Raw genomic sequence first — 22,718 nt, forward strand, 5'->3', positions numbered from 1 at the left:
GCCTAGTTCAGTCATTTTCAATCTTTTTTTGTGCCAGGGACCAGCAAGGCATGGCCGCCTTGTTCTCGGGACCGCGTTGGTAAAACAAATAGACAATCACTTTTTTTCTTTATAAAACAAGACACTCTTCATTGATTTTGACTTTACTCTAAAAATAATGAACAATGTATTTACTTGGCTACTTCCATAGTTTGTCTGTGCTGTCTTCATGGGCAGTGTCTCTCTGGGCTGTCTGTAAATGACCAAAACCATAGAAATACGTGATCCATGTCTACATCACCCGTGTCGACCCGTGTTGAGAATATGGGGAAAATATTGAAAATGCCTTTATCCACTCGGTCTCTCCAGACACCCGGCTTTTTCTTGAAAGCGGCAATTTTACCGTTTGCTTGGAAAATGTCACTTGCTCAGCCCTGCAAGGATAGGTTGAGCAGCAGTCTCGTCGTTACCGATCCAGAAACAACGGTCCCATCCTAATCCATGTCTTGTTATGTACTCGTTCAGAACATTAGAACATTTCCCTTGCAGTTGTATTCTGAGGCAAATCTCTGCACCAAATAAATTATTCATATGAAGAGAATATATACAAAACGCGGGCATGTCAGTTGTCTCATCTAATTGGATTGTTAACCAATTAGATGCGCAGGCTCTGTCTAAAACCTATGATTCAATATCATCGGCTATATCCTTGTTTCTATGCGTGACGGTATCATTGTAAAGTTCGATTTATGCAAATGTTTATAGCAGCAGATAGGCCTAAAACCTCTTGGCTATGACCAGCTATAGTGAAAGAAGCCTTGCACTTGAAAATGTTTTGAGAGAGTAAATTCTCATTGTCTGAAATTATTTTACAGCATTTTTTTGGGGTTGGTTTACTTCTTTTTTTTCTAGAAAAAAGTGTTTAGCATTTTTGATGGCTTCATAGCATCATTGCCGAGGCAAATCTGATATACCACACAGACCGGTTTTGGCGGGCAGCTGTCATTTGAAACAAATCCAGGGAGAGCAAGGGCACCGCAGGGCTAGCGCGTGTGTGTGTGTTTGGTGTAGCTATACTTCATAAGTCTTTATGCACTGCTCAGAAAACACTAAAACACTAAAATAACACATCCTAGATCTGAATGAATGAAATATTCTTATTAAACAAAATCACACAAAAATGATCAATGGAAATCAAATTTATCAACCCATGGAGGTCTGGATTTGGAGTCACACTCAAAATTAAAGTGGAAAACCACACTACAGGCTGATCCAACTTTGATGTAATGTCCTTAAAACAAGTCAAAATGAGGCTCAGTAGTGTGTGTGGCCTCCATGTGCCTGTATGACCTCCCTACAATGCCTGGGCATGCTCCTGATGAGGTGGCGGATGGTCTCCTGAGGGATCTCCTCCCAGACCTGGACTAAAGCAACTCCTGGACAGTCTGTGGTGCAATGTGGTGTTGGTGGGTGGAGCGAGACATGATGTCCCAGATGTGCTCAATTGGATTCAGGTCTGGGGAATGGGCGGGCCAGTCCATAGCATCAATGCCTTCCTCTTGCAGGAACTGCTGACACACTCCAGCCACATGAGGTCTAGCATTGTCTTGCATTAGGAGGAACCCAGGGCCAACCGCACCAGCATATGGTCTCACAAGGGGTCTGAGGATCTCATCTCGGTACCTAATGGCAGTCAGGCTACCTCTGGCGAGCACATTGAGGGCTGTGCGGGCCCCCAAAGAAATGCCACACCATGACTGACCCACCACTAACCGGTCATGCTGGAGGATGTTGCAGGCAGCAAAACGTTCTCCACGGCGTCTCCAGACTGTCACGTCAGTCACATGTTTTCAGTGTGAACCTGCTTTCATCTGCGAGCTGTGGCAAGAAGGTTTGCTGTGTCTGTCAGCGTAGTGTCCAGAGCATGGAGGTGCTACCAGGAGACAGGCCAGTACATCAGGAGACGTGGAGGGGGCCGTAGGAGGGCATCAACCAGCAGCAGGACTGCTACCTCAGCCTTTGTGCGAGGAGGAGCAGGAGGAGCACTGCCAGAGCCCTGCAAAATGACCTCCAACAGGCCTCAAATGTGCATGTGTCTGCTCAAACGGTCAGACACAGACTCCATGAGGGTGGTATGAGGGCCCGACTTCCACAGGTGGGGGTTGTGCTTACAGCCCAACACCATGCAGGACGTTTGGCATTTGCCAGAGAACACCAATAATGGCAAATTCGCAAGTGGTCTGACCCACCACCAAACCGGTCATGCTGGAGGATGTTGCAGGCAGCAAAACGTTCTCCACGGCGTCTCCAGACTGTCACGTCAGTCACATGTTTTTAGTGTGAACCTGCTTTCATCTGTGAAGAGATGAACCACTACCACTAGAGTGAACGCACCGCCAGCATTCAAAAGTGACCAAAACATCAGCCAGGAAGCATAGGAACTGAGAAGTGGTCTGTGGTCACCACCTGCAGAACCACTCCTTTATTGGGAGTGTCTTGCTAATTGCCTATAATTTCCACCTGTTGTCTATTCCATTTGCACAACAGCATGTGAAATTTATTGTCAATCAGTGTTGCTTCCTAAGTGGACAGTTTGATTTCACAGAAGTGTGATTGACTTGGAGTTACATTGTGTTGTTTAATTAAGTGTTCCCTTTTATTTTTTTGAGCAGTGTAGTTAGGCTGTCTTGCTGGCACAAGTTCTTGCGATAGGAAATGATTGGTGTCATCAGCTGTGGATGTAGCTTTTGGCACCTTACCCCGCCTAATAAATAGAATTGAGGAAAATACGTTGTCAGCACATGTCAATGAACATAGAACTATCCCATCCCCCAAATCCCAATACGTTCCTAAAGAAAAATATGTATTATGATGGACAAGGGCAGTGGACCATTGCTTTGACAGCCAATAGCTTAGACTGTAGAACACCCAGGGTATTTCTCACCAAAATCATGTGGAAGTTGTTTCCAATATTACTGGAGCTATGTTTTTTCTTTTCTTTTCGCAGTGGATCGTTTGCATTGTCACGGGCCATTTCGAAACTACTCACAAGCCGCCGCTATTTTTTTGTTTTGATAACAAACAACATTACTAGCTAGCAACCTGAACTTGACCACTGAATGTGCTATGCTCAAATTTGGATTGCTCAAGAAAAACTGAAAATGCACTCAGCAAAAAATATGCTTCAAAGGTACACTGCGTATGGAAGAGTGGGGTGTGTATACTTGTGTGTGTGTGAGAGAGGATGTGTGTTAGATTAAGAACTTTTCTCAACAATGCAGTAATCAATATCATAGTCAATAGTGTGAGGGAGAGTGTATAGGCCTATGTGTGTGTGTGAAGTTATCTGAACAGAACCAAATGTTTAGTGTATTCATACGTTTGACAAGTTTTAAAACTCTTATTCTTTGTCTATATAAACAGTTATTTGTTTCATATGACTGTAACACTCATTTAGAATGCCTGAAGCTTTAACAGTACTTAAAGGTGTGTGTGAGAGAGAGCGACTGAGTGTGCGCGAGCTGTGCGCAAGTGTTAAACTTCAAGAATGTTTGGTAAGAGGGAGTAGGCTTACTTAATTTTACTTACCATCAAATTAAGGAATATATTTTGCAAGATTTTAAGAATATATATTTGAAAGTAGTGTCCTTTTAAAAAAGAATAATACTTTGCCTTGGACCATTTCGTATTGGTACAAATATAGCCTCACACGCGAGCCCTAACAGGCTCACACGCGAGCCCTGACAGGCTCACACGCGAGCCCTGACAGGCTCACACGCGAGCCCTGACAGGCTCACACGCGAGCCCTGACAGGCTCACACGCGAGCCCTGACAGGCTCACACGCGAGCCCTGACAGGCTCACACGCGAGCCCTGACAGGCTCACACGCGAGCCCTGACAGGCTCACACGCGAGCCCTGACAGGCTCACACGCGAGCCCTGACAGGCTCACACGCGAGCCCTGACAGGCTCACACGCGAGCCCTGACAGGCTCACACGCGAGCCCTGACAGGCTCACACGCGAGCCCTGACAGGCTCACACGCGAGCCCTGACAGGCTCACACGCGAGCCCTGACAGGCTCACACGCGAGCCCTGACAGGCTCACACGCGAGCCCTGACAGGCTCACACGCGAGCCCTGACAGGCTCACACGCGAGCCCTGACAGGCTCACACGCGAGCCCTGACAGGCTCACACGCGAGCCCTGACAGGCTCACACGCGAGCCCTGACAGGCTCACACGCGAGCCCTGACAGGCTCACACGCGAGCCCTGACAGGCTCACACGCGAGCCCTGACAGGCTCACACGCGAGCCCTGACAGGCTCACACGCGAGCCCTGACAGGCTCACACGCGAGCCCTGACAGGCTCACACGCGAGCCCTGACAGGCTCACACGCGAGCCCTGACAGGCTCACACGCGAGCCCTGACAGGCTCACACGCGAGCCCTGACAGGCTCACACGCGAGCATTGCAAAAATACATTTAGGAATCTGTTATTCAATTATTGCACCCACACTGCTCGCGTGCGTCAACGAGCGTCTGCGTTGCCAAGGGCTAAAATAGAACTGCTTTCTATTTCTGACGCAGATCGCGCTGCAAGTCCTGCATCTCCCATCTCCTGATTGGTTTATAGAAGCAGGTACCCACATGCCATCTCCTCATTGGTTATACCCATGTGGGTGATTGAATGACGAACTGTGTTGCTGGTTGGTGTAGTAATACTATGAAAGTTTAGATGCCAATCACCATATAGGTTCAAAGATGAAAAAGGAGGAGAGATGACTAGAAACGATTCGGTTGACCGTTTTGTGTGGATTAGTTGTCGGAGTAGAGGACCTTGTGCATTTTAAGTAAAATAACAACTCAACGTTTATACCCCAGGACAAAATAGCTAGCAACAGCAAGCTAGCTAAATAGGACAAATTAGCTAGCAAGTTTAAGCTAACTAGCTAAATTACTATAAATGTTTAATGCTTTTTGACCTGTCCCCAAATTAATGTCATTGGTTCAGAGTTTGTTTTGATATTTTAACCTGCGTGTCGTGATCGCATTTGGTGTAGGTGGACAAAATAAATGTATGCACGATGGCCCACGTGCGCAGCCAGTTAAGGCTCCGTGTTACAATCAAAGTATGCCTGTATCTCAATCCACTGCTTTTTAAATGGACTAATCTTTCTTTAGGGCCAAATTTGATCTAACAAATTTGAGCAAAAGAAACGTCCTCACTGTCAACTGCGTTTTATTTTTAGCAAGCTTAACATGTCAAAATATTCACATGAACATAAGTTTCAACAACTGAGACAAACTGAACAGGTTCCACAGACATGTGACTAACAGAAATGGAATAATGTGTCCCTGAACAAAGGGGGGGTCAAAATCAAAAGTAACAGTCAGTATCTGGTGTGGCCACCAGCTGCATTAAGTACTGCAGTGCATCTCCTCCTCATGGACTGCACCAGATTTGCCAGTTCTTGCTGTGAGATGTTACCCCACTCTTCCACCAAGGCACCTGCAAGTTCCCGGACATTTCTGGGGGGAATGGCCCTAGTCCTCACCCTCCGATCCAACAGGTCCCAGACGTGCTCAATGGGATTGAGATCCGGGCTCTTCGCTGGCCATGGCTGAACACTGACATTCCTGTCCTGCAGGAAATAACACACAGAACGAGCAGTATGGCTGGTGGCATTGTCATGCTGGAGGGTCATGTCAGGATGAGCCTGCAGGAAGGGTACCACATGAGGGAGGAGGATGTCTTCCCTGTAACGCACAGCGTTGAGATTGCCTGCACTAACAACAAACTCAGTCCGATGATGCTGTGACACAACGCCCCAGACCATGACGGACCCTCCACCTCCAAATCGATCCCATACCAGAGGACAGGCCTCGGTGTAACGCTCATTCTTTCGATAAGCACGAATCTGACCATCACCCCCGGTGAGACAAAACCGCGACTTGTCAGTGAAGAGCACTTTTTTCCAGTCAAAATCAAATCAAAGTTTATTTGTCACGTGCTCCGAATACAGCAGGTCTAGTACAGTGAAATGCTTACTTACAGGCTCTAACCAATAGTGCAAAAAAGGTGTTAGGTGAACAATAGGTAGGTAAAGAAATAAAACAACTGTAAAATGACAGGCTATATACAGTAGCGAGGCTATAAAAGTAGTGAGGCTACATACAGACACCTGTTAGGCTGATTGAGGTAGTATGTACATGTAGATATGGTTAAAAGTGATGATGCTTATATGATTAACAGAGAGTAGCAGTAGCGTAAAAGAGTGGGTGGTGGGTGGCGGGACACAATGCAGATAGCCCGGTTAGCCAAATGCAGGAGCACTGGTTGGTCTGCCCAATTGAGGTAGTCATTTACAACTGCGACCTGGCCAAGATAAAGGAAAGCAGTGTGACACAAACAACACAGTTACACATTAAATAAACAAACGAACAGTCAATTACACAAAAGAGAAAGTCTATATACATTGTGTGCAAATGAGGTAGGATAAGGTGGGGTGAGGCAATAAATAGGCCATAGTGGCGAAATTATTACAGTATGGCAAATTAAACACTGGGGTGATATTTGTGCAGAAGATGAGTGTGCAAGTAACGGTACTGGGGTGCAAAGGAGCAAAATAAATAACAATATGGTGATGAGGTAGTTGGGTGGGCTATTTACAGATTGGCTATGTACTGGTGCAGTGATCTGTGAGCTGCTCTGACAGCTGGTGCTTAAAGCTAGTGAGGGAGATGCGATTCTCCAGCTTTAGTGATTTTTGCAGTTTGTTCCAGTCATTGGCAGCAGAGAACTAGAAGGAAAGGTGGCCGAAGGAGGAATTGGCTTTGGGGGTGACCAGTGAAATATACCTGCTGGAGCGTGTGCTATGGGTGGGCGGTGCTATGGTGACCAGTGAGCTGAGATAAGGCAGGGCTTTACCTAGCAACTATTTATAGATGACCTGGAGCCAATGTGTTTGGCGACGGATATGAAGCGAGGGCCAGCCAACGAGAGCATACAGGTCGCAGTGGTGGGTAGTATATGGGGCTTTGGTGACAAAACGGATGGCACTGTGATAGACTACATCCAGTTTGCTGAGTAGAGTGTTGGGGGCTATTTTGTAAATGACATCGCCGAAGTCAAGGCAGTTGAGTCTGCCGATAAGAATGTGGTGATTGAAAGAGTCGAAAGCCTTTGACAGGTCGATGTAAACAGTTGCACAGTATTGTCTCTTTTCGATGGAGGTTATGATATCATCTAGGACCTTGAGCATGGCTGAGGTGCACCCATGACCAGCTCGGAAACCAGATGGCAGACAGTCTGAGCACTGATGGAGGGATTGTGCATTCCTGGTGTAACTCGGCAGTTGTTGTTGCCTTCCTGTACCTGTCCCGCAGGTGTGATGTTTGGATGTTCCGATCCTGTGCAGGGGTTGTTACACGTGGTCTGCCACTGCGAGGACGATCCGCTGTCCGTCCTGTCTCCCTGTAGCGTTGTCTCACAGTACGGACATTGCAATTTATTGCCCTGGCCACATCTGCAGTCCTCATGCCTCCATTCAGCATGCCTAAGGCATGTTCACGCAGATGAGCAGGGACCCTGGGCTTCTTTCTTTTGGTGTTTTTCAGAGTCAGTAGAAATGCCTCTTTAGTGTCCTAAGTTTTCATAACTGTAACCTTAATTGCCTACCGTATGTAAGCTGTTAGTGTCTTAACGACCGTTCCACTGGTGCATGTTCATTAATTATGGTTCATTGAACAAGCATGGGAAACAGTGTTCAAACCCTTTACAATGAAGATCTGTGAAGTTATTTGGATTTTTACGAATTAACTTTGAAAGACAGGGTCCTGAAAAAGGGAAGTTTATTTTTTGGCTGAGTTGACATGTTTTAAAAATATTTTTTTTGTTAATCGCGATTAGTTCGTGCGATTAACTAATTCTATTAACTCAAGTTTAATTATTTGTATCTTAGACCACCATAATCCTATTACATAAAAGCAAATGGAGGCATTGCTGCCAGTTGATAGGAAAATACACAGGGGAACACAATGTCATTGTTAAAACGTAATTGGCTGATGTTGGACATTTGACCATTTTTCGAAGTGAAAGTGGAGCTGAAATCATTTTGTTTATGTAGACTAGAAAAGTTTGGGTAAAAACTTTAAAGTAGAATTTTGGTCAAATTGACTTGTGAATTTCACATCCACCATCTTGGAAATTAGTAGACGGCAGTGATGGCATGGTATTCTACGTGGACTCTGTGGACATGCACTGACACTGTCACAGATGGTGTGACACACTTTGTCTAATCAATTAAAGTACATTATTTAGGCACTTATACGACGTGCAACTCCAATATTAGGTGCTCTTAATGCTCTAGTTGTTTTAACGTAATAGCCTGACATGTTTTTTTCAGCTCAGGTTTACGCAAAAGCCCGACAACGCAGTGTAGGTATAGCCTATAGGCCTAGTCATTTTTTGTTGTTGTACATCTTTTATGTACAGTGGGGCAAAAAAGTTTAGTCAGCCACCAATTGTGCATGTTCTCCGACTTAAAAAGATGAGGCCTGTAATTTATCATAGGTACACTTCAACTATGACAGACAAAATTAGGGAAGAAAATCCAGAAAATCACATTGTAGGATTTTTTATGAATTTATTTGCAAATTATGGTGGAAAATAAGTATTTGGTCAATAACAAAATGTTCAACACTTTGTTATATACCCTTTGTTGACAATGACAGATGTCAAATGTTTTCTGTAAGTCTTCACAAGGTTTTCACACACTGTTGCTGTTTTTTTGGCCCATTCCTCCATGCAGACCTCCTCTAGAGTAGTGATGTTTTGGGGCTGTTGCTGGGCAACATGGACTTTCAACTTCCTCCAAAGATTTTCGATGGGGTTGAGATCTGGAGACTGGCTAGGCCACTCCAGGACCTTGAAATGCTTCTTACAAAGCCACTCCTTCGTTGCCTGGGCGGTGTGTTTGGGATCATTGTCATGCTGAAAGACCCAGCCACATTTCATCTTCAATGCCCTTGCTGTTGGAAGGAGGTTTTCACTCAAAATCTCACGATACATGGCCCCATTCATTCTTTCCTTTACACGGATCAGTCGTCCTGGTCCCTTTGCAGAAAAACTGCCCCAAAGCATGATGTTTCCACCCCCATGCTTCACAGTAGGTATGGTGTTATTTGGATGCAACTCAGCATTCTTTGTCCTCCAAACACGACGAGTTTAGTTTTTACCAAAAGGTTATATTTTGGTTTCATCTGACCATATGACATTCTCCCAATCTTCTTCTGGATGATCCAAATGCTCTCTAGCAAACTTCAGACGGGCCTGGACATGTACTGGCTTAAGCAGGGGGACACGTCTGGCACTGCAGGATTTGAGTCCCTGGCGGCGTAGTGTGTTACTGATGGTTGGCTTTGTTTCTTTGGTCCCAGCTCTCTGCAGGTCATTCACTAGGTCCCCCCGTGTGGTTCTGGGATTTTTGCTCACCGTTCTTGTGATCATTTTGACCCCACGGGGTGAGATCTTGCGTGGAGCCCCAGATCGAGGGAGATTATCAGTGGTCTTGTATGTCTTCCATTTCCTAATAATTGCTCCCACAGTTGATTTCTTTAAACCAAGCTGCTTACCTATTGCAGATTCAGTCTTCCCAGCCTGGTGCAGGTCTACAATTTTGATTCTGGTGTCCTTTGACAGCTCTTTGGTCTTGGCCATAGTGGAGTTTTTTAGCAGTTTCTTTACAGTGCGGACCGAACCGAGGTCCCTGTACCTAACGGTTCAGTACGAATTACATCCCTAGTGAACGGTCAAGTACAGTCAGTTCGCCACCAGTCCCAATTCAACGTAGCACAGTGCTTTCTTTTCACTGGCTCAGAACTTGTGCAGTTTCACAGGGCTCATATACTTCAGACAGTCCCATGCCATTGCTTAGGCCCATATAAGGACTTGACTGTGACTGAGTCCCAAATGACACCATATACTCCCTATATGGTGCACCATTTGACCAAAGCCCTAATGGAGGACTGAGATTTATCAGCTACTTAACGTGCTCATGATTGAAAAATGAGATAGATGCAACAAACGTCTGAGATGTACGTTAATGTGGCGTTTGTGCACAAAATAATTATTAAAAAATATGAAAAGGTAGTGCACTATATAGGGTGCCATTTGGGACACAGCTGTGGAACACAGATCCTCACTTCCTTCTGTCAATGCCGTGAGCATCGAACAGCCCCTCATTGACCCAATAACCTATTCATTGTCTGTTCTGAGGAGACAAATGTGATTACATGGTTCCATGTAGTTTTTGTTGATGGCTGTAGCAGACTGTTGATGTCCACCGCATTTCTTGTTTCCACAGAGCCGCCACCAACAACAGGCCCGGCCAAGGTGGTGAAGGCCCCAAACCCCCGGCCTCGGAGAGGAGAAAGGGTAACGTCCTTTCTTTGTGTGTGTGTGTGTGTGTGTGTGTGTGTGTGCCTGTGTGTACATCTGCGGCTATGCTTAGAAACAGTCCATGCTTCCTGGTATGCACGTGGTAGTACTTGGGGAGTCTGTCAGATAAGGTGTATAAACACTCTAAAGCAGTGGTTCCCAAACTATGGGGTGGGTTTTTTAAAGGAACTCGTAATACAATGCACAAGGTGCATGTTGGAAATTGGGAAGTGCATCATCAGTTCCTCTTGTCACGTTAGTCATTGTATGCTGACCAGACCGCCCACACTCCATGTTGGATTTTGTCCACCCACACCAGACGCCATCAGGACACGCAGCTTGAAATATCAAAAGGAACTCTGAACCAACTACATTCATTTGGGGACTGGTCAGAAAGCATGAAAAATTTTGACAATTTAGCTAGCTAGCTTGCTGTTGCTAATTAATTTGTCCTGGGTTATAAACATTGGGTTGTTATTTTACCTGAAATGCACAAGGTCCTCTACTCCGACAGTTAATCCACAGATAAAAAGGTCAACCGAGTTTGTTTCTAGTAATCTCTCCTCCTTCAGGCTTCTTCTTTGGACTTTATGTGGCGGTTGACAACCAACTTTAAGGTGCATTACCACCACCAACTGGACTGGAGTGTGGACTTCAGTTCATCTTTCAATCACCCACGTGGGTATATGCTCCTAAAAACCAATGAGGAGATGGGAGAGGTGGGACTCGCTTCTCCCATCTAAAATAGAACCAAGTTCTATTTTCTCTACCAACAAGAGGGGTGTGAACAGTTTGTGTCATGAACAGTGCTTGTGCCAATGGAAATAGATATGGTACGGGATGTTCCCCAATGCTGGAAGGGGGGCCCCCCGAGTGACATGAGAACCCCTGTCTTCAACCTTTTCTTGCCCAAAGACCACCTCCCAGGCAAACCGGCGACCAAGGGACCCCTATCATACGTTAGCAAAACGGTCACTTGTCTTTTCTTATCATCAAGTGAATATGTGAACTCTTGACAGCCTATTTTATTTAACCTTTAACCAGGTAAGACCCATTGAGGTTAAACACCTCTTTTGTGAGGGCGACCTATTAGCTGGAAAACAGATTTTCGCCATTATACAGTGCATTCTAAAAGTATTCAGACCCCTTGACTTTTTCCAAATTTTGTTACGTTACAGCAAAAATACTCAGCAATCTCCACACAATACCATACAATGACAAAGTAAAAACAGGTTTATACATTTTTGCAAATGTATTAAAAATAAAAAAACATACCCTATTTACATAAGTACTCAGAACCTTTGCTATGAGACTCGAGATTGAGCTCTTGTGCATCCTGATTCCATTGATCATCCTTTAATGTTTTTACAACTTGATTGGAGTCCACCTGTAATAAATTAAATTGATTGGACATGATTTGGGAAGGCACACACCTGTCTATATAAGGTCCCACAGTTGACAGTGCATGTCAGAGCAAAATCCAATCCATGAGGTCGAGGGAATTATCCATAGAGCTCCGAGACAGGATTGTGTTAAAGCACGGATCTGGGGAAGTGTACCACATTTTTTTGTTGCAGCATTGTCCCCAAGAACAACGTGGCCTCCATTATTCTTAAATGGAAGAAGTTTGGCACCACCAAGACTCTTCCTAGAGCTGGCCCCCCAGCCAAACTGAGCTGCTTGGAGTTTGCCAAAAGGCACCTAAATGACCCTCAGATCGTGAGAAACAAGATTCTCTGGTCTGATTAAACCAAGATGCCAAGTGTCACCTGAATGCCAAGTGTCACGTCTGGAGGACACTAGGCACCATCCCTACAGTGAAGCGTGGGGATGTTTTTGGGGATATTTTTCAGCGGCAGGGACTGGGAGACTAGTCAGGATCGGAGTAAAGATGAACGGAGTAAAGTGCAGAGAGATCCTTGATGAAAACCTGCTCCAGAGTGCTCAGGACCTCAGACTGGGGCAAAGGTTCACCTTCCAACAGGACAACGACCCTGAGCACACAGCCAAGACAATGCAGGAGTGGCTTCGGGACAAGTCTCTTAATGTCCTTGAGTGGCCCAGCCAGAGCCCGGACCTGAACCCAATCGAACATCTCTGGATAGACCTGAAAATAGCTGTGCAGCAACGCTCCCCATCCAACCTGACAGATTCTGAGAGAATCTGCAGAGTAGAATGGGAGGAACTCCCCAAATACATCTGTGCCAAGCTTGTAGGGTCATACCCAAGGAGACTGAAGGCTGTAATTGCCACCATAGGTGCTTCAACAAAGTACTGAGTAAAAGGTCTGAATATTTCAAGTTTTTATTTCTAAAAACCAGTTATTCCTCTGTCATTATGGGCATTGTGTGTAAAAATAAATAAATGAATAAAAATCCTCAATCTACATCACAAAGTGTGGAAAAGGTCAAGGGTTCTGAATACTTTCCGAGCTGTAATTTGTTATTGATTTTTATGTTGTAAAGGAGGATTGTTTCTATTGGGCCACACCTTTGTTGATATGGTGAAGCTTTAATGTGATGAGCATAAAGACATGTTTGCATTCCAAATGGCACCCTATTTCCTATATACGGCACCCTATGGGCCCTAGTCAAAAGTAGTGCACTGTGTATGGAATAGGGTGCCATTTGTGGCAGAAGTGCTGAAGAGTCTGTTAAAATCCTGTGATATTATTTTTAGGTTGGAGATTTTGGTGATGCTATGAAGTGGCCAACCCCCGGGGAGATTGCAACTAAAGAAACGCAGGTAAGTTAGTGCCCGAAGGTAATACTACTGACACACACCACCCCCCCCCAGTGGCCAGTTGAGTAGGGCACAGTGCTGTTTGCATTGTTAGTGAACACACAGCTCTTGTTTATTCAGGAGTCCCTTAAGGACTTCCGCAGGCTTAACAAGTCCCCCTCACGTATCAATTAATAATACCTCTTTGAAACAGGAGACTTTTTCTAGCGTCTCATTGGTCGGAAAACAACAGGGTGTGCAGGCCAGGCGGGGGTTGTTTGAAGAACAACACAGAGTGGAGTCATGAGATGTAAATAAAGTTGGTGCTCTTTTCTCTCTGTTTATGACACTGATCTGGGTGTTCTGTGGTGTGGTGTAATTGTAGTGTGCTCAGATGAGACTCAACTTGCTCTTTGCCTCTGAGGTCTTTCTGCTTAGCCTTAGTTAGCACACGGTATATCTACTTTAGGGTGCACACAGGGTGTTAGTTTAGGTCCCAAATGGCACCCTATTCTCTACACGGTGTGAGAATATAGTCTGTTTGAGAGAGAACTTCACTACGGCCCTGCAGGTAGAAAAATCCACCTCTGGGACCTCCTGCTATTCCGGGAGCTGTCGGCAACCAAACTTTCCAAACACAGCTAAATCAGTCAGTTACTCGACAGTATTGTAACTGAGATTTTGGTATTGACATTTTTTTACTTTCCGTTTTAAAATATGTTGCTATTTTTCCCAGAAAGGTACTTGGGCTGTGAAGGTGTGAATGTTGTTTTCGTAGTGTTTAGGTTTGTGAATGTAGTTTACTGTGTCCCTGGTGTTATGAATGGAGGGCCTGAGTTTTGGTGCCACACCTCAACTCTCACAACAACCCTTCCCAGACACCGATCTTCTGAGTATCCTTCCTGTCCACAGAATGAGAATAGTGTTTAAAGTCCTACCTGTAGAATGATAGCACATTGTATAAAGTTCTGACAGCAAATTCTGTAGAATGATGGCACAATGTATAGAGTTCTGCCCAATGAATGACAGCAAATTCTGAAGAATGATTCAGAGCACATTTCATAAGCACTTTTTGCAACCAACACAATCTCATAACAATGACTGATTCCATACCATTTTAAATACACACTCCCATTACAAGGCATTGAACACACATCATCATCATCTGTCATTGTCGTGTGTGTTCTTGCAAACATTTTCCTTCATGACGCAATCCTGTGAGTGTGATTGCGCCCTTTTGTCCTAAAAAGCCTCCCTTCTGTCCCATCTGCTCAGATTGAGGTTGTGAATCGGACTGTGTCATGCCCCATGCCCGTCAGGCAGGTCAGAGAAGTGGGCTCCACACGGAGATCCCCAGTAAGTTCACCCTCCACAGGGACCTGGAGCAGCCTGGACTTGAAGTTTCCGGCCTCCTGGCTCCATATAACCTGAATGAAAACACAGGATACTTACTCAGCAGGAGTTTAGTGGTATGGCCTGTTACCTGGAGTGATGTTAACCAATCTAAAGCTTGCTGGGGAATGAATAATAATATGGGGAGACTGTTGCACAGACTCTAAGCCTACTCCTGGATTGAACTACCAATCAATGGTGACTCACCATGAACATGGTTTAGTCAAGTAGTTGTCGGAATGTGGGTCTGTGCAACCAGCTGTCTGTGGATGTCCAGAAGGAGTATAATGGTGGACTGGCCTGCTGCTGGGGTGAAATTGGCTTTATATTAGGTATTCACTCCTCAATGGCCGTTAACTTCCTATTTAGGCTCTTGGTTTTCCGGTAGTTACTCATTTATGCTTAATGTGGACAGCGATTCTGGATCCAGTTCAAATGCAGGACGTGTACAGTTCATCTTCTATTTGAGTGTGATTGTATGGGTTTGTATAGTGATTTTAGTTTTCCAACAACTAACCTGTTCTTGCAAAACTAACCCTTCAACTGAATGCTTTGCAAAAGTGCCCCAGAAGAGGAGTTATTTAGATGAGTGGAAGTGTTAGCTGAGGGAGTGAACCCAAACATCAAGTGAACTAAATTTGCATTTGATTTTACCATGTCACACACTTCATGACGAGCAAAAATGATTGTACACACAGGATCTGCAACTGTCTGTAGGCAGCTCTCTGTGTGTGCATCCTGCCTGGATCTTATCCACTTCATACCACCAATGACTTCAGTGATGAACCCTATGGGCCCTGGTCAAAATGAGTGCATTATATAGGGGATATGGTGCTATTTGGAGCACAACCTTTAATTAAATAGTCTGGCCATCTATATGGCCCATGTCACTCACCAGTCACTAGTCTTAACCCCAGGACTGGCTGTGTCCATGAGTGACAGCAATAATGAATAGAATGGGATTTCTGTGGTTAGTTGGTTTCCTTTCCCATGCACAATTGAGTTGCACATTAAGAGCACTACAGTGGGAATCCTAACTTCCACCTCTGTCAGATTTTCACTTAGTCTCCCTTTGACATCAAAGCATGACAAAGTGAAAATTTGATTTAAATGGAAGTTAGGATTTGCCCCAAATGATGATGGCTTATGTGCAACTCCAGTAGCCAGGTCAGTCTCACCTGAGTGTACTGTGGGTGAGTGTGACCAGTGACCAGCAGCCTTAGTGTTTGTACCATATTCCCTATTTAGCACATTACTTTTGACCAGTGCCCATATAAAGAATATGGTGCCATTTGGGACGCAGCCTAACTGATGCTCTTAAACCTGGGTGGTAAAACTGCTGTGATATTGTACCCTGTGTCAACTAACCTACCCCCCCCCCCCCAGGCCCCCAAGAAGCCTGTGGTGAAGAAAGAGTTGAAGGAGAAGCGTGACACCAACGAGGAGGGCAAGGAGAACCAGAATGCGAAGTCTGACGATTCTGGAGAGGAGAAGAACGGCGACGAGGACTCTCAGAAGAACAGCGACGAGGACTCTCAGAAGAACGGACAGAAGAAGAAAGGTGCGTTCCTTTACTTGGATTGACCTTTTCTTTTTAATGACAGAACGTGTGAAAAAATGGCACTTTTGTACAAGTGACTCGTTTCAGGAAACTATGTCCCATGTCACTACTTTGCCAGAGGCCTTCTGGAACGTGACATTTCATGTGCCTTAATAACAAACTTGTATGCCATCTGTAAATACGAATCAAATTGTTAAATTACGAGCGTAGTTGGTTTAGCCACGGAAAAAGACAGGAACCTTCCCGCTAGCCATGATTGGCTGAGATAATGGATGGGCTGGAAATGCAGAGAGAAGATTTTCGATTGGTCTACCATGTAGTACGCTCCTGTCTATAATGAGCTGCCTTGTGTGTGTGTGTGTGTAGGTAATCCTTTCTAACGCAGATTTTTTTGGAAGATGGCTCTCCACTTTCTGGCGGACAGAGTATTGAAATCATTGGAGTGCCCAGTGGAAGCAGAGTATGATGGCTAAGGAGATGGAGAAAATTCAGGCATCTGATTGTGAATGCTGAGGGAGTCGAAAAGCGATCACAGAAGGCTATTGTAAAACACCTGTCCCTGGATTGCAACTTCAAACTAAGGGCAACCATGGTATCTGTGACAGAGAGGGAGAAGCGTTCATCCATGTATACGGATAAGAGACTAGCGAGCTACATTTTCAGATATTTTTCAGATATTATACATATCTAATTTCATCAGGAAGTTGTTTTCATTGCAATTTAAAGCGTACTGTTGGCTAGCTCTGTAATATTGGCTGCCTCGCTAGCTAACCTCACGTGTATGGTCTGTGTAGTAATATGATTTGTATCTCAGAAACATTTGCATTGCTAGTTATAGCCTAATGTTAGCTAACTAACATTGAACTTTGTTGGTTAGCATTTAGCTACCTGTAGATTCATGCAGGGTAGTAATGTTATGAGTTTGGATTATAGTTCATTGTTTAGCTAGCTAGCTACATGTCTATACAAAAGACTCCATTATGCAAGTAACCATTTCACTGTACCGTTTACACCTTCTGTATCCTGTGCATGTGACAAATAAAAGTTTATTTTATTTTATATAGTGTGTGTTTACCAGAGACGGTAATGTGAATAACATGACCTGTACCAAAGTCAAATTATGATAACGTCTTTATCCAATGTAAAAAAAACAATCTCAATTTTGTTACATAATTGAGCCGGTTGGTCACGTAGAGTGGGGCAAAAAAGTATTTAGTCAGCCACCAATTGTGCAAGTTCTCCCACTTAAAAAAATGAGAGGCCTGTAATTTTCATCATAGGTACACTTCTACTATGACAGACAAAATGAGGAAAAAAATCCAGAAAATCACATGTGTAGGCTTTTTAATGAATTTATTTGCAAATTATCGTGGAAAATAAGTATTTGGTCACCTACAAACAAGCTCTCATTTACAACTACGACCTGGCCAAGATAAAGCAAAGCAGTGCTACAGAGTTACACATGGAATTAACAACGGTACAGTCAATAACACAATAGAAAAAAAAGAGTCTCTCTAACCTCTCTGGGATATGCTGGACTGTAGCGTCCCAACTAGCCAACATCCAGTGAAAATGCAGAGTGCCAAATTCAAATAAATTACTATACAATTTGAAATGAAATCACATGTGCAAGATATCAAATTAAAGCTACACTTGTTGTGAATCCAGCCAATGTGTCATTTCAAAAAGGCTTTTCGGGCGAAAGCAAACAACGCTATTATCTGAGCATTGCACCCCAGTCGGAGCACTCGGGGTGAAGGGAACAACTGCCACTGGCTGCAAAAGTCCTGGATTTTTTTAGGGTGCATTACGTCAACACAAAGGGGATGCCACCGGGAAATTCTAGGCGCTATCAAGTACTTGTTCAATTGTGAATGAGAGACTGAAGTGTGTACAGCCTGCGCAAAAAACAAAGCAGAAGTCATGCTTTTCAAGCAACTTTAAAAAAATCATTAGTCGCATCATGCAGCATTACAATGTATTAAAAATCAAAACATTTAGATCAACTAAAGTTACATTAACTCTAAATTTAAGCGTATAGGAGTACCTATTTCTTTAACCACTCAACACAGAATAACTTTATGTGCGCACTCAATCAAATAATTTGGATAAAATCTATTTAATTCAGCTTTGTTCAATCATGTTCTTCATACTGTAAAATAATGCCACAGAATTCTAAGCAAATCTTGTCTGCTAAATGAACTAGTGTAGCCCTCTTTCTCGCTCTCTTTCTCTCTCGCTCTCTTTCTCTCTCGCTCTCTTTTTCTCTCCCGCTCTCTTTTTCTCTCCCGCTGTCTCTCTTTCTCTCCCGCTGTCTCTCTTTCTCTCCCGCTGTCTCTCTTTCTCTCCCGCTGTCTCTCTTTCTCTCCCGCTGTCTCGCTCTCTCGCTCGCTGTCTCTATCGCTCGCTGTCTCTATCGCTCGCTGTCTCTATCGCTCGCTGTCTCTATCGCTCGCTGTCTCTATCGCTCGCTGTCTCTATCTCGCGCTCTCTCGCGCTCTCTCTCGCTCGCTCTCGCTGTCGCTCTTTCTCTCTCGCTCGCTCTCTCTCGCTGTCTCGCTGTCTCGCTCTCTCTCTTTCTCTCTCTTTCTCTCTCTGTCGCTCTCTGTCGCTCTCTCTCGCTCTCTCTCTCGCTCTCTCTCGCTCGTTCTCGCTGTCGCTCTTTCTCGCTCTCTCTCGCTCGTTCTCGCTGTCGCTCACTCTCTCTCGCTGTCTCGCTGTCGCTCTTTCTCTCTCTCTCGCTCTTTCTCTCTCGCTCGCTGTCTCGCTCTTTCTCTCTCGCTCGCTGTCTCGCTCTTTCTCTCTCGCTCGCTGTCTCGCTCTCTCTCGCTGTCTCGCTCTCTCTCGCTCTCTCGCTCTGTCTCGCTGTTTCTCTCTCGCTCGCTCGCTGTCTCTTTCTCTCTCGCTCTTTCTGTCTCGCTCTTTCTGTCTCGCTCTGTCTCGCTGTCTCTCTCGCTGTCTCTCTCGCTGTCTCTCTCGCTCGCTGTCTTTCGCTCTCTCTCGCTCGCTGTCTCTCACTCTCTCTCGCTGTCTCTCTCGCTCTCGCTGTCTCTCTCGCTCGCTGTCTCGCTCTCTCTCGCTGTCTCTCTCGCTCGCTGTCTCGCTCTCTTTCTCTCTTTCTCGCTCTCTTTCTCGCTCGTTCTTATTTTCAATGACGGCCTAGGAACAGTGGGTTAACTGCCTGTTCAGGGGCAGAATGACAGATTTGTACCTTGTCAGCTCGGGGATTTGAACTTGCAACCTTTCGGTTTCTAGTCCAACGCTCTAACCTCTAGGCTACCCTGCCGCCCCGGTATTTATTTTGGGTGTTTTTTTCTCACCTCTCAATAGGATTAGAATTCCCATTCACAATCCCAGCCGTGAAACCTTTTAAACATTAATTGGTCTAGCACAATAAGTTACTGTGCTGCTCTGTCCATTCCCCTTACACACATCAACTAGTTTCATACTATCCCTGCCTGCCTGCATTTCACTGCAGAAAGGGACTCTTGGTCTTGGACAACAAAAAAACAAAAAAACACCACAACAAAGTAACTACATTGTGGAAATGTGGCAGACAGGCGACTCCCTAACAGTATTGTTATTGTGTTTTTTTTGTAGGAAACAAGCATAGGTGGGTGCCGCTGATGATGGAGGTGAAGTCTGAGGGGCCCAGAGAACGCTCGGCCTCAAGGAACAACACCCGTCAGAACGAGGTGCCCAGGATGCCCCCCAACAGGAAGAACGACCTCCGAGGTGAGTGTCATCTCCCATCGCCAACCTGACCTCTTATGGCAGCCTATGCCCTTTGTAGTGCACTACATTTGACCTGTGTCCATAGGGGATTTACAAGTAGCTGCCAAAATAAAGGAAACACCAACAGTGTCTTACTAGGGCGTTGGCCACCACAAGCCGCCCGAACAGCTTCAATGCGCCTTGGCATTGATTCTACAAGCTTCTGTAACTATATTGGAGGGATGCGATGCCATTCTTCCGTGAGGAATTCTATAAATGGGTTTTTGTTGATGGTGGTGGAAACCACCGTCTCAGGCGCCGCTCCAGAATCTCCCTTAAGTGTTCAATTTGGCTGAGATCTGGTGACTGACAGACACACACACACCAGGGTTCCTGTTCGAGAAATGTTGCACCAGAATGATTTTAATTCCCCGTAACACATTATGGATTCCACCCACGGTGCTCAGAATCACATTAGATATTTGAATGAATCTTAACAGAGAAGTAATAAAGTTGTAATAAAATAAAGTAGAACATTTCTTATACCAACATAACAGGTTTTTATTGAAAAGCAAAACATTGCCTGTGGTCTTCATCCCAGGTATAAATCATGAATGAATATAATTTCAATTTAAAAACCTTTGTCCTAGAAGAATAAATCGCCTACGCAGTGTTAGGTTCTAATAGTAAGAGTAAAAACTCGACGGACACTTGCACTCACTGTATATAGACTTTCTTTTTTTTCTATTGTGTTATTGACTGTACGTTTGTTAATTCCATGTGTAACTCTGTGTTGTTTCTGTAGCACTGCTTTGCTTTATCTTGGCCAGGTCGCAGGTATAAATGAGAGCTTGTTCTCCACTGTCCTACCTGGTTAAATAAAGGTGAAATAAAAACTGTAAAAAAGAAAGTTTTACCAAGTTTATTCTTCCCGGAGGATCAATACAGCTGCATTAGACAAAATCCTTTTCACACAAGCAGTGATATTTAACCCTTCCTCCTAGGCTGTCTCCTCCTACACATCTGAACAAGCAGTGATATTTAACCCTTCCTCCTAGGCTGTCTCCTCCTACACATCTGAACAAGCAGTGATATTTAACCCTTCCTCCTAGGCTGTCTCCTCCTACACATCTGAACAAGCAGTGATATTTAACCCTTCCTCCTAGGCTGTCTCCTCCTACACATCTGAACAAGCAGTGATATTTAACCCTTCCTCCTAGGCTGTCTCCTCCTACACATCTGAACAAGCAGTGATATTTAACCCTTCCTCCTAGGCTGTCTCCTCCTACACATCTGAACAAGCAGTGATATTTAACCCTTCCTCCTAGGCTGTCTCCTCCTACACATCTGAACAAGCAGTGATATTTAACCCTTCCTCCTAGGCTGTCTCCTCCTACACATCTGAACAAGCAGTGATATTTAACCCTTCCTCCTAGGCTGTCTCCTCCTACACATCTGAACAGCCGACGTAAACTCAGCAAAAAAAGAAACGTCCCTTTTCAGGACCCTGTCTTTCAAAGATAATTTGTAAAAATCCAAATAACTTCACAGATCTACATTATAAAGGGTTTAAACACCGTTTCCCATGCTTGTTCAATGAACCATAAACAATGAATGAACATGCACCTGTCCATGAGGAGGAGATGCACTGCAGTACTTAATGCAGCTGGTGGCCACACCAGATACTGACTGGTACTTTTGATTTTGACCCCCCCCCCCTTGTTCAGGGACACATTATTCCATTTCTGTTAGTCACATGTCTGTGGAATCTGTTCAGTCTGTCTGTTGTTGAACCTTATGTTCGTACAAATATTTACAATGTTACGTTTTCTGAAAATAAACGTGGACAGTGAGCGAACGTTTCTTATTTTGCTTTGTTTATCTTGACTGCTAGGCAGGTCACTTAGTGATACGGGCCTGATACGCGCCATAAACTGTTATTTCTCCCTTTGCGCACGGGGACATTGTCATACTGAAACAGGAAAAGGCCTCCCTCAAACTGGTTTGTGTGCGGCTGCTCAGCCATGGAAACCCATTTCCTGAAGCTTCTGACGAACAGTTATTGTGTTGACGTTGCTTCCAGAGGCAGTTTGGAACTCTGTAGTGAGTGTTGCAACCGAGGACAGAAGATTTTTACGTGCTCCAGCACTCGGTGGTCCCATTCTGTGAGCTTTTGTTGCCTACCACTTTGCTGCTGAGCTGTTGTTACCCCACTTCACAATAACAGCACTTACAGTTGACCAGTGCAGTTCAAGCAGGTCAGAAATTTGACAAACTGACGTGTTGGAAAGGTGGCGTCCTATGACGGTGCCATGATGAAAGGCACTGAGCTTTTCAGTAAAGGCCATTCTATTGCCAATGTTTGTCTATGGCGATTGCATGGCTTTGTCTTTGATTTCAAACACCTTTTAGCAATGTGTGCCTGAAATAGCCGAAATCACATATATTTTTTGTATATTTTATGTTCTCAGATTGGTACAGAGGGAAGTCAGAGCGTGAATGGAGTGACGACCATGATGAGGTGTCCAGCGTGAGGAGCGAGGGTGCTCCCTTCCGTGCCGGGTTCCGGGGTCGTGGCAGGGGCCGGGGACGAGGCAGAGGCTCCAGAGGTAAGCAAAAAAATATTATAATCTCCCCCCCAAAAATGCATTACCATGCAAATGGTCAAAGTCATATCATATTGTAACTATACTGAACAAAATTATAAACGCAACATGCAACAATTGTCGCAGTTCATTTAAGGAAGTTAGTCAATAGAAATAGAGGCCCTAATTTCACATGACTGGGCAGGGGTGCAGCCATGGGTGGGCCTTGGAGACCGGTTGGATGTACTGCCAACATCTCTAAAACGACATTGGAGACAGTTTATGGTAGCGAAATTAACATTAAATTCTCTGGAACAGCTCTGGTGGATA

General features: G+C 44.7%; 1 protein-coding gene across 3 annotated transcripts in view; it reads left to right on the forward strand.

Annotated features, from left to right (window-relative positions):
- The window catches only part of LOC109867323 (La ribonucleoprotein 1, translational regulator), an 89,007-nt gene that overhangs the window by 24,823 nt on the left and 41,466 nt on the right, over window positions 1-22,718 (forward strand). For 2 of the 3 annotated variants that reach the window (XM_020456427.2, XM_020456428.2), the window contains exons 2-7: window positions 10,342-10,412; window positions 13,095-13,160; window positions 14,412-14,492; window positions 15,915-16,089; window positions 19,690-19,824; window positions 22,275-22,412. In XM_020456427.2, the coding sequence (XP_020312016.1) occupies window positions 10,342-10,412; window positions 13,095-13,160; window positions 14,412-14,492; window positions 15,915-16,089; window positions 19,690-19,824; window positions 22,275-22,412 (666 nt within the window). The remainder of the gene's footprint in view (window positions 1-10,341; window positions 10,413-13,094; window positions 13,161-14,411; window positions 14,493-15,914; window positions 16,090-19,689; window positions 19,825-22,274; window positions 22,413-22,718) is intronic. The other variant, XM_020456430.2, reaches the window with a different exon arrangement.

The sequence above is a fragment of the Oncorhynchus kisutch genome, linkage group LG22 (genome assembly GCF_002021735.2).
Source record: "Oncorhynchus kisutch isolate 150728-3 linkage group LG22, Okis_V2, whole genome shotgun sequence".
Classification (NCBI taxonomy): domain Eukaryota; kingdom Metazoa; phylum Chordata; class Actinopteri; order Salmoniformes; family Salmonidae; genus Oncorhynchus; species Oncorhynchus kisutch.